We start from the raw sequence: 18,924 nt of genomic DNA on the forward strand, positions 1-18,924 counted from the left end.
GTATGGATGTGAGAGTTGGACTATAAAGAAAGCTGAGCACCGAAGAATTGATGCTTTTGAACTGTGGTGTTAGAGAAGACTCTTGAGAGTCCCTTGGACTGCAAGGAGATCCAACCAGTCCACCCTAAAGGAAATCAGTCCTGGATGTTCATTGAAAGGACTGATGTTGAAGCTGAAACTTCAATATTTTGGCCACCTGATATAAAGAGCTGACTCATTTGAAAAGACCCTGATGCTGGGAAAGACTGAAGGCAGGAGGAGAAGGGGATGACAGAGGATGAGATGGTTAGATGGTATCACCAACTCAATGGACATGAGTTTGGGTAAACTCCGGGAGTTGGCAATGGACAGGGAGGCCTGGCGTGCTGCAGTTCGTGGGGTCGCAAAGAGTCGGACACGACTGAGCGACTGAACTGATAAGGAACATGAAGTTGTTAAAACGCCCATTCAGAAAAAGGAAGACATAAACACAGTGGTCACTGGTCCACAGAGCATCTCAAATCCTGTTGGCTAGAGCAAAGAATCCCTGCCAGTTAGTTAATCTCCTGGTCAGCTCCTGGTTCTGTTCTTCAAGAAGATCTTATTACTGCATTAAATTCCCGGGATCACATCTGAGGCAGACATTGTGGAGGAGATACATTTTCGGAGCAGTAAAATTTTAGCAGTACAAGGAGCCTAGACCCAAGATTGGTGAGTCCAGATTTTGGTGCCATTTCCCCCTTTGAGCCAATTGACACTCTGAAAACAGTAGAGAGGTTGAGAGCTAGTTAGAGTTCTCTGTTGCAGCAAAAGGAGTAAGTAGGGAATGGTGGGTAAAAACCAAGCTGGAATTCCAAAGGGCTACACCCTGGAAGTAACTTTTGATTATTAATCCTTGATTGGATTAAGGTGATCTGCTTTTATTCTAAGTATCTCCCAATATTCCCAGCCTCGCTATTCCCTCCCACTAGACTCTGAGCTTGGCTGTGTGATTTGCTTTGGCTCATAGTACATTACTAAGCATGATTCAACCAAAGGCTTGTGCATTGAGACTTGTCCCCTTGAAATGTTCCCTCTTGGAAACCCGAGAAGTTTCCATGTTGTGAGGAAGCCCAAGTTAGTCACATGAAGAATTCTTGTAGGAAAAAAAGCCAGGGAAGTCAGCCAAGAGCCAGAACAGACACATGACCCTCCCTGAACCAGGCCCCAGCCATCTGAGCCACCCCAACTGAGACTCCAGATATGGTGGAGCAGAGATGAGCCATCTGCCCTATGCCGTGACTGGATTCTTCAGCCAGAGACTCCAGAATCATAGGTAAATAAGAGTTGTTGTTTTAAGTCATAAGTTTTGGGGTCATTTGTTCACAGCAATAAGTAACTGAAACACTACTAAAAGAATAAAGAATGTATATGTATAACAAGTAACCTAATTGTTGAGAGACAATAGAATTTAAAATACTCCAAAAGGTATGAAAGGAAAAAACATAGAACAGATGAGACAAACAGAAAGCAAACAGTAAACTGGCAGATTTAAACTCAGATACTTGATTCTAGGAAACTCCACGTATGAGCAGGCACAGATCAAGATTTGTCTCAATACAATTAAAAATTTTTTTATTCATTTTTGGCTGCACTGAATCTTTGTTGCTGCACACGGGCTTTGTCGAGTTGCAGTGAAAGGGGGCTACTCCTCGTTGTGGTGTGCAGGCTGCTCACTACAGTGACATTTCTTGTGGAGCACAGGGGCTCTAGCTGTGCAGGCTTCAGTATCTGTGGCTTGCAGTCTCCTGGTTGCAGCTCAGGGGCTCGAGAGCCCAGGTTCAGTAGATGTGGCACATAGGCTTAGTTGCCCCCTTGCATGTGGGATCTTTCCACACCAGGGATCTAATCTGTGTCCCCTGGATTGCTGCTGCTGCTAAGTCGCTTCAGCTGTGCCCAACTCTGTGCGACCCCATAGACAGCAGCCCACCAGGCTCCTCTGTCCCTGGGATTCTCCAGGCAAGAACACTGGAGTGGGTTGCCATTTCCTTCTCCGTCCCCTGCATTGGCAGGCAGATTTTAAATCACTGGACCACCTGGGAAGTCCCTCAGTACAATCTTTAAAGTTTGGAAATTCTTGTCTTTTACTTAGTAGTTTCTGAATTCTGTCCATAACATTCTCACCTTAAAGACCCTGCCTTGATGCCATATGAAATAGGCCTGCTGGGGGAGCATATTGTTGTCACTGTGTTGTGTCTGACTCTATGACCCCATGGACTGTAGCCTGCCAGGCTCCTCTGTCCATGGGACTTCCCGGGCAATAATACTGCAGTGGGTTGCCATTTCCTTCTCCAGGAGATCTTCTTTACCCAGTGACTGAACTCGTGTCTCCTATATTGGCAGGCAGATTCTTTGCCATTGAGCCACCTAGGAAACCCAGGGTGCTAGGCGAGATACTACCCTTAATCTCTTCTTTGCTGATGTGTCACTCAGTTTGGTTTATAACAATTTAAGAAAGGCTTGGAACCATAGTATTTATTATCCCTTCTTATTTTTTAACAAGCTTGATAAAGTTATATTAATACTGACTTTTTCAGCCCATAATGCCTCCAAGCTATGGAATTAAGTCACTTTAGATTTCAGGTCACAGGTGAGCAACTCTTTGGGAGCTGTTTTCTTTTTCTACCGGCTGATGGGGATACAGTCATGATTAATTTTCACTGATTTTGACCAGGGCCTACTTTCTCCATAGTGAAGTGAAAGTCGCTCAGTCGTGTCCAACTCTTTGTGACCCCATGGACTATACAGTCCATGGAATTCTCCAGGCCAGAATACTGGAGTGGGTAGCCGTTCCCTTCTCCAGGTGATCTTCCCAACCCAGGGATCGAACCCAGGTCTCCCGCATTGTAGGCTGATTCTTTACCAGCTGGCCCACAAGGGAAGCCCAACTTTTTCCATATATAGTGATTATATGAATAGTGCTTCTTCCTCCACCGCTGAAGAAATTTTCAATAGATTGATTCACCATCCAGGATGTTTTACAATCCAGAAAATATGGCACATTTGGGATATACGGCAAATATTTTAGAGGCGAGTACATGGTGCTACAAAAGCTCCGTGAGGACAGGGAAGGTGTCTGGGCTGATCGGGACTGCTGTAGTCTAAACCTACACTTAGTCCTCAGCATACAATCCGCACTCGAAAAAATATTTGTTGAATGAAAAGACAAGTCATCATGGTGTTTGTATCCTTTAAAACACACATAAACGTGCTTATACCTCAACACCCCAAAACTAAGTTTCCTTACTGCAATGCTGCGAATGTTTCCCGTGAAACAGGAATGCCTGCAACCAGGTCGAGCAAGCGCTCGCCCCGGTGCGGTGCGGGCCCGCCCGTCCGGAACGGGGCGGGCGACCCCGTCTGGCCGCAGCAGCCATAGCAGCCGATCACCTCCTCTCGGGGTCGGCGGCTTCAGCGGCAGGAGGCCTCTGGTGAGGAGGCAAATAAACAAAGCCAACCGCACAAAAACGGGTTGTTCTGTTTCACATCCTCCCTCGGGTTTCCTCCGAACAAAGTGACCCTCCATCTGTCCGCAGGCAGGTGGAGTTCGCCCCTCCCACGCGGCGCGCGCCTCCCCTCCTCACAGCTGCTCGACCCTAGACGCGTGTAGACGCGGACCCTCCAGGACACAGCAGGCGGCGAAAGGACACGCCTCCTCCAGGGAGCACGCGGCCCCGCACGCACACCTCTCGCGCGCCTCCTCGCGAGTGAGCGCGCACGCGCACGTGGGGCGGGCCGCCTTCCCGGCACCCACTGAGCTCCCAGTCCCCTCACCCCACCCCACCCCCCTGCTGCTCAGGCTCCGCCTCCGCGACAGGGCTGCTGAGAGGAGGCGACCGGAAGCCACTTTAAAGCAGAGCTCGAGGTGACAGGCGAGCGAGCTGGTTCGGGAGTGCAGTCGCGGCTTTCTGCGCTCCCCGCGGCAGAATGGCCCGAGTGCCGCTCGCCGCTTCTCCAGCCTATGACCCCTAGACGCCGGAGCCCACCCTCCGCGCCCACCCCCTGGCGCGAACGCTGCCTGCGAACCGGCGTCGCCCGGCTCAGCTCCTGTGGTCCGTTCTCTCAGACAGCTCGTTTCAGGTAAAGGACTCGGTTCTGAGGGGCCGGTGAGGGACCCTTGCTGGGATGGTGGTCGCGGAAGGGGGTGCCGGCCTTGCTGCCTGCTTTCACAGATCTGGGGTGATTGGTGTTTAGACCACCTTTTTGTACCGAATTCACTTGGATCCAGTCAATATCAGGATGGCATTGATTTACACTTTTAGTCACTTCGGGTCTCTGGCAGGTGTATAAATTGGAGTGAGACGCTGGGTTTAGTCGAGGGCGCCGGCGGCTTCCCGTTTCCACTGTGTAGGAGAGGCTCGGGGGCGCGTCTATGCGGTCGCCCCTGCCGGGCAGACCCCTGGCGTTCTGAGGCGCACATCGCGGGGGAGAGCACGGCTGCTGAGGGGAGCCTTCCGGCAGACCCGCGTTACGGCTGCAGCCCAGAAGTTTGCAAGCTGCTTTCAGATTAACTTTAAAGTCCTCGCCTTCCTCCCCGCCAGCCCGAGAAACGCCCTCTGCGTTTCCTCCGCTCTGCTCAGGTCGGTCCTCCGAGCCCTCGAGCCTCGCAGGACATTCTCGCGAAGGTCGGTCGAGGAAAGAAAGAAATTGAGGCGCGGCGAGTGGCTTCTGGAAGGGGGAGGGCAGCCGGGGCGGGGGGTCGCTGGGTGGGTGGGAGGAGGCTGGCCCGGGGGTATAGGAGCAGGAGGGGGTGGGATCCTCGGGGACACCAGGGATCTGGCCGCGAATCGGCTGCGCCGGGCAAGAGTTCGTGCAGTCCCGGGCGCCGAGCTGCGCAGACCGCCGCGGCCGGCAGGAGGCGTCCCACGGACCCCCGGCCGAGATCCGAGCGCCGTTCTACGCCCAGGCGGAGTCCTGAGTTGGGAGCGGGGTGGTTTCCCCGACGGTGGTGGGGTGCAGAGTGCCTGAGAACTGGGGCATCACCCGGGGGCATCGTGAGGTGAATGGTGAAGCTCTAGGTCGCTGGCGGAGGGACTAGAGGAAGTGTCCTTCCAATCTTTTTTTTCTGTTATGCAAACTAATTGAGGAACTAGGTTCTAGTGACTTCCTCACTCCAGCCACTCCTCCAGTTCTCTGCCTCTTTCTCGGTTTTATTTCTGAGTTTGACAGAGGGCAAAAATAGGAAAAGTTGTGGCGTGTGTGTGCCCTCGTATAAATGAACTGGGTTTCGTGCCTGTTTTGCCTTGATTGGGTGTGATAGGAGTGGTTATTTGTGTGTGTGTGTGTGTGTGTGTGTGTGAGTGCGTGCGTGGGGGAAGGCACAGGCCAGTTTGGTGTGGAGAGGGAATACCACAATCTGTGCCAATTGTGCCTTAAGGCAAGAGCACCAAATGATGAATAATAACGCCTGGCTTGGCTGCTTTCCAGTTGATTTATGTCTTACGTCAAGTCCCTCCTTCGTGAAGCTTTCCCTAACAATGCCAGCTCACACTGAACTCTCCTTTTTCTACCTTTTCTTTTGTACTTGCCCTGTACATTAATTAACGCCTTGTTATATACTGTTTTTAATTTTTCTGAGTTTGATTTATTGTGCACTTTTTACACATGTAGACTTATAAATCCCTCCAATTAAATATTTTATTCTTTTTTTCTGGGAACTCAATTTTTTTCATTTTGTTGCTTTTCTTGACCCATAAAGGCTCACGGAACTTGCCATTTAATTGGTGCTTTTTCTTCAATAATTCAGCTAGAAAATATTATGGAGCACCCACTGTGTGCATTGTGCTAGGCACTGTACCCTGGATGCATACTTGGTGAAGTCATGAGCCCTTGCATCAAAGATTTCTTTCAGTCTATTGGATAAGGGAGAAGAGGATTAATTGCTCATCACCACCCCTTTTCCACCTGGCATAATGCTCAGTAAATATTTTCAGAATTAGTTAATGAATGCTAGATTGTGGAGGAGACACCATGCATCATTTTACAAAGTTTTCTTTGCTTTTTAAGTTCTAGTTTTTTTCAATAGGTCTGATTCTTCAAAGAAAGCACTTTTTAAGTTCCTGAGTAGTTCATTAGGAATCTGAAATTTGGTGTATTTTGTTTTCTTGTGTTATTTTTCTGTGCCTTCTTTTTTAAAAAAAAAAAAATTCACATATGTAGTTTTTCTGAAGACAGAGAGGCCCCTTTCTGTATTAGGAAGTTGCTTTTGGTTTCTAAAACAGTGTGCATTGGTTGTTGCTGATATAGCTTCTGTTGCTAAATAAACCCTGGTATTCTTCCACTAGTAGTGGTAATGTTTTGGGGATTGCAAAAGTAGACCCTTAACATCCTTAGGGAATATATTGGAACTTTCTGCATCTAGACATGAACAGGTTCCTGGTTTTCTCCCATGTAATATTTCAGTTGAGAGCCTGCTTCCTGCACATAGCCTCATACCGCAAATTCACTCACAGTTAATTTGCAGTTTTTCCTGCATTTGACAATTTTTTTTTTTTTACAGTTTTTGTCACCTCATGAGACAGGAGATACATAAATAGGTGTGAAGAGAACCACAAAGCAATAGAGATGTGGTTTCCCCACTGTCATAGATGCACATATTTCTACCCCTCTCTCCACTCCATCCTAGACTTAAACTGTAAAAATTCATATCCCAGCAGAATTACAAATCATTATCTGTTAAGTCCACAAATAAATGGAGCCTAGTGGAAGATGCTCTCTCTCTTTCATCTGTACCTGTTTGTGGGCTTTTGAATAACCTTGGCTCCTTTGGAGCCTTGATTCTCAACAAAATTAAAAAGTGACATGTAAAGATGAAATATAGTATAGGAGGAAGGATTTCGGGAACTTAGAGACTAAAACAAAACATGTTGATGAATGAAAAGGATTCCATTGTTGTCAGCTTGTAAATGATCTTCTTTCCTTTCCTGGTAGGATTTTTAGACTGAGGAGCAATTGGAGCTAATCTGCATCATGGAAGTGGAAACCACTGAACCTGAGCCAGACTGTGTAGTGCAGCCTCCTTCTCCTGATGAATTTTCATGCCCAGTGAGACTCTCTGAGAAGATCACTCCATTGAAGACTTGTTTTAAGAAAAAAGATCAGAAGAGGTTGGGAACCGGAACCTTGAGGTCTTTGAGGCCAATATTAAACACTTTGTTAGAATCTGGCTCACTTGATGGGGTTTTTAGATCTAGAAACCAGAGTGCAGAAGAGAGCAGCTTACATGAACCTATGGTGAAGAAACCCTTGGAAATCAATACATCGTGTCCACCTACTGAAAACAGTATGTCTGTCCTGATTCCTGATGGGACAAATGTTGGGGCCCAGATGCCAGAAGCCCATCCTCCCACTGATGCTCCGGAGCAGGTGGTTCCAATCCAGGATCATAGCTTTCCACCAGAAACCATCAGTGGGACAGTGGCAGATTCTACAGCAGGGCACTTCCAGACTGACCTTTTGCACCCAGTTTCAAGTGATGTTCCTGCTAGTCCTGACTGCATAGACAAAGTCATGGATTATGTTCCAGGGGTTTTCCAAGATAACAGTTTTACAATCCAGTACATTTTGGACACCAGTGACAAGTTGAGTACCGAGCTCTTTCAGGACAAAAGTGAGGAGGCCTCCCTTGACCTTGTGTTTGAGCTGGTGAACCAGCTACAGTACCACACTCACCAAGAGAATGGAATTGAAATTTGCATGGACTTTTTGCAAGGCACTTGTATTTATGGCAGGGATTGTTTGAAGCACCACACGATCTTGCCATATCACTGGCAGATCAAGAGGACAACTACGCAAAAGTGGCAGAGTGTATCCAATGACTCCCAGGAACACTTGGAAAGATTTTACTGTAACCCAGAAAATGATAGAATGAGAATGAAGTATGGGTATGTATTCATAACTACTCTAAAGCTATTGTTAAGTCCTAGAGAGAAGGTAAAAAGGCTAAAGGCTTAGTAGGGTGGTTTCTTTCAGTAGTAACCTAACAGGTTTTATCCTCTTTTTCTACTTTTGTTCTTTTGGCTGTGTGCTATCCTGATTTTTCATGGCAGTTGAATGCAGGCTATTTATCTAACCAGACAATGAAGGTTTTATGATTTGAACAATTCAGATGTCACTCTGCGCAATATGTGTGTGACTGAGAAGTTGCATATACATTGAATATTGTGAATCAAATACTATTTTAATCACACAGGAGAGCTTGCTTTTGAAAGAAAATCTATGGTGAATCTTATAAATTATGAATACTTAATTTATCTAATTTTAAAGTTTTGCATACTGAGAAGTTGCTATATTTTTAAAAGAAAGTAGTGGTAGTTGGAGGTTTTCATGACCCTCTTTTCATTTTGAATAGTTCAGAAAATTTTTCTGTGAATGACTCTGAGACCCTCCCAAACTTCTGAATTATGCCCAAACATGTTAAGTTTCTTTTTTAGTTTCCTTAAAGCTTTTTATCATTAATTTTATTATTCTATTTATCTTACAGATAAGTTGTTCCACAACTCAGTATTTTTTTAAACCTGAAAGAGTCTTTTAACAGTGAGTGAAGGGAAAATCTATGCTAATGGACATATTTATTTGTCATTTACATAAAAGCAGTTATCCTCATGTTTTTGTGGGCAAGACCTATATTGGGTTGACCAGGAAGTTCATTTGGAAAAAAGATTGTATAGAAAAACCTGAATGACCTTTTTGGCCAACTCAATAAATAAATTGGTTCTTTTAGTATGGATATCCAAGCATTATTCACTGATAGGGGAACTGAAATTTCCACATCTGCGTTCTTTAATGAACTTGGAAATAGAGAAATAATAGTTGCTACATATAAAGTTGCTAGTGCCAAAACGGTTGTATAATAAGCACTGATCTTTGTATTCTTAAGTTGTTTCTCTTGTAGTATAAAGGGACTTAAAACAGGCTGACTATCCTAACTCAAAAGTTCAGAAGAACTTTTTGGAGAGTCAGTTTTATTCACTGATAAATTAACGACCCAAGTGTCTGGAGAGTCTGAAGGCAAATGGTGGCAGTGAACCATTTCCATGTTGTCCAATTTTATTAGTTTTGATGTTAAGCTTCTGTGTTCTAACAGTGCCACAGCATTGTTGGCATCACAGTAACCTGGCCTTTATTTAACTTCTCTTGCTCCCCTGTAGTATTAGGTAAGTGGTTTTCTTTGAATATTTCAGTACACAGACCCGTCTGTCTTTTTAGCAATTTAATTACATGAGACTGGAATTTTGCATCTTGTGTTTCAAAAGCTACCTGTGGAGCAAGATGAGAAGCAATATAAAGCCCAAGTTTAGAGACATTGTTATGTAGAAGACCTCTTGGGATAAAAGTAAAGCTTATATCAAGAATACAGTTTTCCTGATCGTAAATGTATTCTCTTGATAATATAATGCACTCAAGATCCCGTCCTGCTTGGGTAGCAGAATTCTTAGATCCTGTAACTACTTTTGACTTATTTTGACTTATTTTTTTAAGCCAGCATTGAAAGAGAGAAAAATGTTTTCCATTTTGCCTTAAAAATCTTTTTAATAAGGTATTGTCCAAAATCTCTGTTGCCTGTGAGCTAGCAATTCTAATTGGTATGTCAAGGGTAATTAATTTTATATACTCTCAAAGCCACTCTAATCCTTCCATCTCCAGATTGCAAAACTGTACATAACAGTGGCCTCCCACTTCACTCTTATGAAGCAGATTTCCAGTCTGCTGAGTACTTGAGCATCTTGGTACATTAAGTTTCTGTCTATTTGAATTGGTTGGGAAGAAACTAGCAGGATTATTGTCCAACACATTATGTTCTCTTACTATGAGCAAGACAAGACAGGTATTTTGATCCCAGAAAATCCAGGAACTCTTAGGACAGCAGCGTATTGAGTATTTTATCCTTTGGTAGACTTTCTTTACTGAAAAATAGACATAGAGGAAAGCCCATATGCATTCATTGTTGGATCAGTTATAAAGTGGTTACCGTGAGTGCTTGATTTCCAACCCAGTGTAAAGGAAGTAAGTATTGATTTGATACTTCACAGAAAAAGTTTGAGAGAATTATCATTATAGTTACTGTTGCTGGCACTGTATTGTTACTGGTGGTAAGTGGTCCTGCCTTGATAAAAATAGCCAAAAATATTGTTAATTATTAGTAAAGTGAAGTTCGGCGTGGACTACAGTAAGAAATGTTGTAAGATTGTAGATAGCTAAGTGTCGAAAATGGGTTTTTGGGAAGTTGACCTGTGGTCACTGCAACCTGGTTTTCCTTGTATTCCAAAGCGATGTTGTGTTTCCTGGCAACAAGATGCAGATAACGGCATGTTGAGCCTTGCTGAGAGATTCACAAACAAGCTGGAGCAGCCCAGGTTCACATGGTTACCACATTATTTGGCTAAAGCTATTAATCTCTGTGGTCAGGCCTGTAAAGCTGGTCTATCTGTGCAGATTGCACATAACCAGGAAGTGTGTGTTCAGCTGTGTATATGCCCAAGTCAAACCTGGCAGTCTCTGGATTCAGGAATAATGAATGGCAGTTGTTTATCCCAGTTGTTTTCAGCAGTTTATATGACTTGGTAAATCATTCTTATATACTATACCCATAATAGTTCATTGTGTGGAACTTGGGGAAAGTTCATAGTTCTGCGTCTCTAGCAAGATAAGAGTTCATAGTTTCAAACTGTGTAGATGAAATTCTTTGGTTTTTGCAAATGGATTTAACATCTGACTTAAATGAGATGTGCAGTGTTCATTTTATTCTTAAGAGTGAATGGAAGGAAAGTTGAGCTAGATAAGTTCACAGGTACCTTCCAACTATTAGGATGCTTAGCTACTAAAAACACGTATGAAAATGGGATTTCAATAATAAAAGTGCTTATTTGGTTCATTATAATGAAATTATTTTAACTATTCTTTTCCAATTTTGCCTTCACTCCAAATTATATTATTCCACTTTGCTTTCTCACTGCTTTTGTACATCTGCAACATCAACTGAAAACTAGTTGTATGTATGAACTCCCCATATTTAGTTGTCCCCATAACTCCCCATATTTAGGCTTCTTTTGCACACAGGATGAGCTTTGGAGAATTTCCAAATCCAAATACACAGTTAAGAAAACAACATCGAAAACATGTTGTGTTTTCCATTAAGAAAACATAGTCTTTGACAGTTTAGGCGTTTATCCTTAGTAGAAAATGATAACTAAATGGCAGGACTAAGCGGTTTTAAAAGGGTCTCACTAACTGTGCAGAGTACCGTTGTGGAGGATGTGCAAATCTCCCTTTAGCAACTGAGATCGCCATTAGTTTTCACATTACATTCATTTTAAAGTGTGCCAGAAAAAAAAAAATAAATAAATAAAGTGTGCCAGAATAGTCTCCTAGTTATTATCACCCTTAAGGAAGAGGCACTGTGCTGACCTTATTTTGGAGGTAACCTATAGTTGAAAATATGACCAGTGATTATTTCTAACTCTGAATTTCCTGAAAAAGGGAAGGATGAAGAAGAAAGTTGCAAACACTGACTCCATGGTTAATTTTTGTCAGAAGATAGTGTTCTTTTCTCCTCTTTAGAATTAAAACATTGATAAAAGAAGTTTGGGGGCTTAAGCCTAGAGTGTTGTCATAGCTGTAGTTCATTAGTTTTGAGTGATTTTGATTGCCATTGCTCTTAGAAGTTTGTTTCTATTTTTTAAAAAACTGTCCAAGGGCCAGTACCATTAGAAGACTTCACAGGAACTGTGTGAAAGAAGAATTGCTTATTAGTGATAATGAAGAGCACATGCTGTTCTTTTCTATATGACTTGCAGAGTGGATTATCTAAAGTAGACCAAGCTCCTGACTGAACTCTACTGGAATAGTTAAATTAGCCAAGTTAGCTCTGGCCTGCACAGCTGTGATGATGTATGAACTAACTCATTATGTGTTATTGATAACACAGAGAGAGGAGAACAGCTGAAACTTACTATGCCTTGTGACTTTTTGGTATTTCTTGAATATACACAGCTGGATGAGTTTGAATTTATTTAAAAAATTCCTGCCGAAGAGAAAGAGAGAGCTCCATAAGCAAGAACTGTGTTTGAAGTGACTTTCAAAATGTGTGCCTTGTGCTTCAGGAGAAAGCAATCCAGTGAATTATTTTCTGTACCTCTTTATGATGCTATTTACATATGAAATAAAGCTAATTGGCTTCTGTCTATACTAATCCAGGGAAGTTACTGGGTCTGTGTAGCGCCTTCATGGGAATCAATAGCAATCATTCATTTATTCCCTTTCTGGTTTTGTCAGTAAGCAGATTAGACTTTTTGAAGCAGCTGTCACCTGGCTTCAGGTTGGGGTCAGTCTGTTCCTGATATATTCATGGTCATGAAAATGAATCTTGTAGAGAGCAAAGATGTTTAACTTTTAAATCAGACAGTTGGAGGAAATAACTTACAAGGTTATCTGATAGTTCCTAAAAATAATTGCATGATACATTATACATTTTCTTGTTGAGTTGACTCTAAAGCTTTTACTTTTTATTATGAATAGAAAAAGTAATAATTGCATTCAACATTTAAAACTTCATTCTGTATATATGAACGTGCAGAAAATGCAACTTTTGAGTGATTACTCTGTTCCTGTAAAACTACTCCCTATTTATTGTTAGACTAGAATTTCTAGATTCTAGCTTTGCATTCTACCATAAAGCAAAGGTAAATTCATAAATTTCTTCTGGGTGCATCTTTGATCTTCGTGATTCTTAGTTTCATATTGGGTTTGGGGACTATTTCTAAAGGGTGTGAAGCAGTAGGTAACCCTTACAAACCTTGCCTACTTAGGGAATTTGAATAAAATGCAGCCATTTAAGATTGTGACTGTTTGCTTGTGGCCTCTTGTATCTTATCCCCTGATTTGAGACCACCAGATTCTGCATACTTTGTCAAAAAAATAATTTTTTTCACATTTAAAATTAGGACCTGAGATCCTCTTAACCTAGGTCAGTACCCTTTGATAATTACCAGTATCCTGTTAGTTGCAGTTGGCTTCTTGTGAAAGGAAAGCTTATTTTTGAGTTACAAGATGATTCTTGGTTATTCTGGAAAAATTTTTTGTAAGGCTGGTTCAGATTGGACATTGGTAAGTTTTACAAGAAACTCTCTTTGTAAAAGCAGTAGAGTTTCTCTTTTAAATAAATCTGAGAATATTAAGCTAAAAGGAAGTGAATATGAATGATGTTTTAATCTTTGGAAGATAGCAGAGTGCTGAGGGTTGAGCCATTTTGTGTTTCACTCTGGGCTTGAAATCCATAGGTAACAGCTTAAGATCTTGAGGTGAACTGCACTTTGCAACACCGTCAGCAGAAACTGTAGAGAAGAATAAAATATTTCTAATTAAAGTTCACCATTTCTAGGAGCAAACAAATCATGTTTTTAGATATGAAGGGACTCCCGTAGCAAAACAAAATGTTATTTTTATATTTATAGATTATTTATGGCAGTGCTTTCTAGGGACCAGGGATCATACTGCACAGACTCGCCTCTATTTAAAATCCCTGTAAGTGTTAAACATAATCCAGCTCAATCCCCAACACATTAGCTGAAAGCTTCAAATTTCTAATGTAGATTAATTCCTTGTTAATAGGAGGATTTGAAATTATAAGGGATAGTTTCTGAGATACATTTTGAGATCTTCAAAAATGAAGGATTTTATGTAAAAATAAATTCCACTTACTGAGCTTGGTAGTTTGATTTAGATTTGATTTGTGCAAAAAATAGTAGTGTTGTGCTAAATAAATGTGACTAATTCTGTGAGCTGGAGCCCATTTTAGAAAGTTGATTATATTAGTAAACTTCTGATTATGAAAATTCCAGGTTTCCTTGCTGACCTAGCCAGTTGGTGTTGCTAAGACAAGCACAGAAGGGAGTTAACTAAGCACTTCTGTTTGCTGTGACCACACAACAAAATATGTCTGTCTCCTCGATCTTTGTCTGCTCGGTGCTGTTTACTCACTGGTAACACCCACTTGACCAGTAAAGAACCTTTGCATGGTCATCACAATGAAAGGATAAGCATGTTATGAGAGTGAGAATGCTAGAGCAACTGTTCTGTTTCATGTTCTACAGAAACCAGTGATTTGTGAATGTGTGTACCACAAAATGTGTAAGGAGTGCATTAAAATCCCTCGTGACTAAGTTGTCTGAGAAAGAGTTTGGGAAATTTGTATTCTGTATGCAAATAGATATCATTTGTTTTGGTGCTGTTGCCTCTGAGCATAAGGAAGGATTTGTGAATAGTCTTATGTTGAAACCTAGCACTTCTCATAATGATTGGAAAATAGTTTAGGCCACATTTACAGTAATTTCTCTTCATTAATTTTTTCCCCTTTTTGGATTAAGAACTTCTTAAACTGTTGCCTTCTCATTTGACATATAGCCATAAAGTTTGTGTGATTTTCTTTGCTCTGTGTTTTTACCAGCACTGAATAGTCAGTGAAGAATGGCAGGGGTAGGGTCCAAGAGTGAACTTTGCTTGCAGTGAACTTTCAGAATCTTGCCTGCACCCTGTGTTCTTCACAGTTCCTGCAGCTGATCTGGGCGTAGGGAGGGGAAATGGCACAAACTACTCTAAATAATTTCCTGCTGCGGTTGGTCTTTGGTTTCTGACTGTCACCTGGCTTCGCTCTTTCATTTCCAGGCATTGCAAGAATAAAAATAAGCACAGGAGAAATACTAGGTTTGCCTTCCAAGGTAATAAAAGAAAGACATCTTTGAATGGAGGGCAGAGAGTGTAAAACAGAAGAACTTTGCTTTCTGATGTTACGATCGTCCAAATGCTGCCACTCATCAGTAAATAATGCCACTTATGTGAAGTGTTCCATAGTTAATTTGTTACTAAAAAATAATTTTTAATTTGGTCATTTATCAATTAGTTTGTACTAACTGGGGGGAAAGGCAAAATTTTATTTTTTTATTGGAGTTTAAATGTTTTACAGTACTGTGTTAATTTCTGCTACACAACAAAGTGAATCAGCTACATGCAAAATTTTAAATAAAAACCTTTCTCTAAAGGAGTTAGTTATAAATTTAAAAGTCAACTCAGAAATAAACTTAATAGATTGTACCTAGTCTAGGGGCTACTAGGAGATAAATTTTATGATTATTTATAATTAGCATTTCATTTATGAGTAAACAAGTTCTAAATTGATGTTATTTGAAAATAATTATTTTTAAGCAGTTTGCATACAGTTGATTTTATAATTATGTGGAAAAGTTTTATAAGTAAATAAAATTCAGCCTACTTTAAGTATTGTCAGATTTCATAACCACAGAACTTAATCAGTTGAGTACATGGCAGACATTTTTTATTTTCTACTTTGAGATTAGAAACCTCTTGTTTTAAAAATACTTCACTTGACAAGGGGATATTTACTAATCTTTATAAAAAATGATAACTACATAATTTAAGGTAGTATAAGACATGATACATTTCTTTTTAATCTGTTATATGTTTCCTATCCCAGCTGTTCTTATAGAAATTGTTTCACTTCCTCTTCAGACCATGATTGAGATGTCTCACTTAAGTTACCTTCTGAGAGTCTTAGGACATGTGACTGAACTGGGATAAAAGTTAAGGCTGTATGACATTTTTGATGTCTTCAGGGTGTGAAATTTAGGCCCATGCCTCCATAAATAGATATCTGCAAGATCTTCTGATCTCAGAATATAATTTTTATTTATGAAAGATTTTAGGCTTATCCACATATTATTAAAAAGTTCTCTTGAATTATTTGGCTTTGAACTGATAGTTTTGTAATTTAAGAAAAAGCCCAACATAACAGTATTTTAGTAGGTTCTTTCAAGTAGCTATTGTAATTTGCTTTCAGGGGTTGCTTGAGGTAGAGAGGGCTTATGATTTGTTAGGGGTGTGGCACCCCACTCCACTACTCTTGCCTGGAAAACCCCATGGACAGAGGAGCCTGGTAGGCTGCAGTCCTTGGGGTCGCTAAGAGTCTTGACACGACTGAGCGACTTCACTTTCATTTTTCACTTTCATGCAGGAAATGGCAACCCACTCCAGTGTTTTTGCCTGGAGAATCCCAGGGACAAGGGAGCTTGGTGGGCTGCCGTCTATGGGGTCGCACAGAGTCGGACACGACTGAAGTGACTTAGCAGTAGCAGTAGCAGTAGGAAACACTTAGGTGTACTCAGATCTGGTCCATGTCCTGGCACAGAGTTCTTTGAGAATAAACTGTTGTGTGTCTGTTTAGTTCCCCACATGCTTTTGGATAATATAGAATTATAAAAACTTAAAAAACAAGGTATCCTTTCATATAGACAGCCTACCTGCCTGCCTTTTTTCTCCTATTTTTTATCCTCTCATTTTTATTTCGCTGTGTTCACTTCTAGAATCACTTTAACACCACAGATTAGATGTCTGACAATTTGTAAATCAAGCATGTGGTTTAGCACACAGATTATCCACTGTGAGGATAAATCCACTCATTAACTTACTGCCGTCTCATTCACCTGTTTCCAAGATGTCCTAGGAGGGACCAAGAGAGCAGCACACGCAGCTAGAAGTTTGCTCTAAGAAAGTTGATCCCTGGATACTCAAAGCCCTGTGAATCTTAAAGTGGGAAATATTTTTACCTATCCCCAAATCTTTTGAGGTAAATATATCATCCAGGTTTAATGTTAATTGTTTTACAGGGTGCTCTAAGTCTCAGCAATCCTGCCTTGAATAAGTCAGGGTCTCCTTAGAGGTGGGCAGAGTTAATTGCGAGTCAACAAGTCAGCTTGCTTGTAACTACTGAGGGTCATACGCAAAGTAACGTTAAAGTAAAAACAAAGCAAAACTCTTGAGTTCTGATGAGTTCTGATTTGTAGGTACGTCTGTATTTATAACTACTTCTGGATACAAGGGGGAAAACCCAGTTGTTACCAGGACCCAAAGTCATACTGTAGAAGTTAAGTAGAGAAGTTTAACTTCTGGTAAACAGTGAAAGATGTTGCTTTGTATGTAGGCAACATACAAAGATAGATAATTTTTATTGCCTCCCCAAATAACTTCCTGCTATGTATTCAAGTCAGTGTTAGCAAAAATCTTAATTAATGACAGAATAAATGACAGTTATTATGCTTCTAAAGCAGAAAGAGTACATGGTCCTCTGAAGTTTAATAACTATACTGCTTTCACAGCGTATTTTGGTATTATATATGCCATGGCTTTGATTCTCATCACCTTGTAACATATTTGAAGGAATCTATAAGCTGCCAGATATTCCAGCACTGCTAAATGAGTTCCTGGAAACATCAAAGCCAGGTATCAAAAGCCAGCTATATTTCGTGTGCCTGTGGAATTTCTTTAGCAGCAGCAAACATACCCCATCTGTCATGCCTGTCTCAAGTCTGTAGCAGAAGAGCCTAAATAACTCTCTGTACTGCATTTGATCTTTATCCTTCTCTCATCGTGACCTTCAGCTGGGGTGACATTTTCCTTTTATATCATAGTAATAAATAATTGTGTCTGATTAATCCAGCTGGTTAGGGTGGGTGTTGATTAGTTTGAGGTCACAGGTTTATCCTTATAGAAACCAGTTAACTTTTATAGGCAGGAAGCCAAGGTTCCGAAGTCTAACTTATCTAGTTAAAACTGTACAGAGTAAGGTCCAGAAAACTCACTTAACTGACATTTACTAAAGTCTGAGTTCTGTATCTTATTTGCATCATCTCCCCACTTAAATGTGTTCCATCTTCTGTGATTCTAGTCTCATGTAATGGTACCATTAATCCAGTCACCAGATCAGAAACATGGGACACATCCTGGACTCCTTCCACTCCATTCAGCCCCTCCATGCAGAGTCTAACTCTTCAGTTCAGTTCAGTTGCTCAGTCGCGTCCAACTCTTTGTGACCACATGAATTGCAGCACGCTAGGCCTCCCTGTCCATCACCAACTCTCAGAGTTCACTCAAACTCATGTCCATCGAGTGAGTGATGCCATCCAGCCATCTCATCCTCTGTCATCCCCTTCTCCTCCTGCCCCCAATCCCTCCCAGCATCAGAGTCTTTTCCAGTGAGTCAACTCTTTGCATGAGGTGGCCAAAGTACTGGAGTTTCAGCTTTAGCATCATTCCTTCCAAAGAACACCCAGGACTGATCTCCTTTAGAATGGACTGGTTGGATCTCCTTGCAGTCCAAGGGACTCTCAAGAGTCTTCTCCAACACCACAGTTCAAAAGCATCAATTCTTTGGCGCTCAGCTTTCTTCAGAGTCCAACTCTCACATCCATACATGACTACTGGAAAAACCATAGGTTTGACTAGATGGACCTTTGTTAGCAAAGTAATGTCTCTGCTTTTGAATATGCTATCTAGGTTGGTGATAACTTTCCTTCCAAGGAGTAAGCGTCTTTTAATTTCATGGCTGCAGTCACCATCTGCAGTGATTTTGGAGCCCAGAAAAATAAAGTCTGACACTGTTTCCCCATCTATTTGCCATGAAGTGATGGGACCAGATGCCATGATCTTAGTTTTCTGAATGTTGAGCTTTAAGCCAATTTTTTCACTCTCCTCTTTCACTTTCATCAAGAGGCTTTTTAGTTCCTCTTCACTTTCTGCCATACGGGTGGTGTCATCTGCATATCTGAGGTTATTGATATTTCTCCTGGCAATCTTGATTCCAGCTTGTGTTTCTTCCAGTCCAGGCATTTCTCATGATGTACTCTGCATAGAAGTTAAATAAGCAGGGTGACAATAGACAGCCTTGACGTACTCCTTTTCCTATTTGGAACCAGTCTGTTGTTCCATGTCCAGTTCTAACTGCTGCTTCCTGACCTGCATATAGGTTTCTCAAGAGGCCAGTCAGGTGGTCTGGTATTCCCATCTCTTTCAGAATTTTCCACAGTTTATTGTGATCCACACAGTCAAAGGCATAGTCAA

At 41.5% G+C, this 18,924-nt stretch overlaps 1 protein-coding gene across 1 annotated transcript in view; it reads left to right on the top strand.

The window, feature by feature from the left end:
• Positions 1–3,844: 3,844 nt before the first annotated feature.
• Positions 3,845–18,924, top strand: part of LOC120868677 (TCDD inducible poly(ADP-ribose) polymerase) — a 28,727-nt gene continuing 13,647 nt past the window's right edge. Inside the window, exons 1-2 of the mRNA XM_040247472.1 lie at positions 3,845–4,098; positions 6,949–7,901. Coding sequence (XP_040103406.1) covers positions 6,988–7,901 — 914 coding nt within the window. The 5' untranslated portion in view covers positions 3,845–4,098; positions 6,949–6,987. The remainder of the gene's footprint in view (positions 4,099–6,948; positions 7,902–18,924) is intronic.

This window comes from Oryx dammah, unplaced genomic scaffold (genome assembly GCF_014754425.2).
Source record: "Oryx dammah isolate SB20612 unplaced genomic scaffold, SCBI_Odam_1.1 HiC_scaffold_2, whole genome shotgun sequence".
NCBI classification, from domain to species: domain Eukaryota; kingdom Metazoa; phylum Chordata; class Mammalia; order Artiodactyla; family Bovidae; genus Oryx; species Oryx dammah.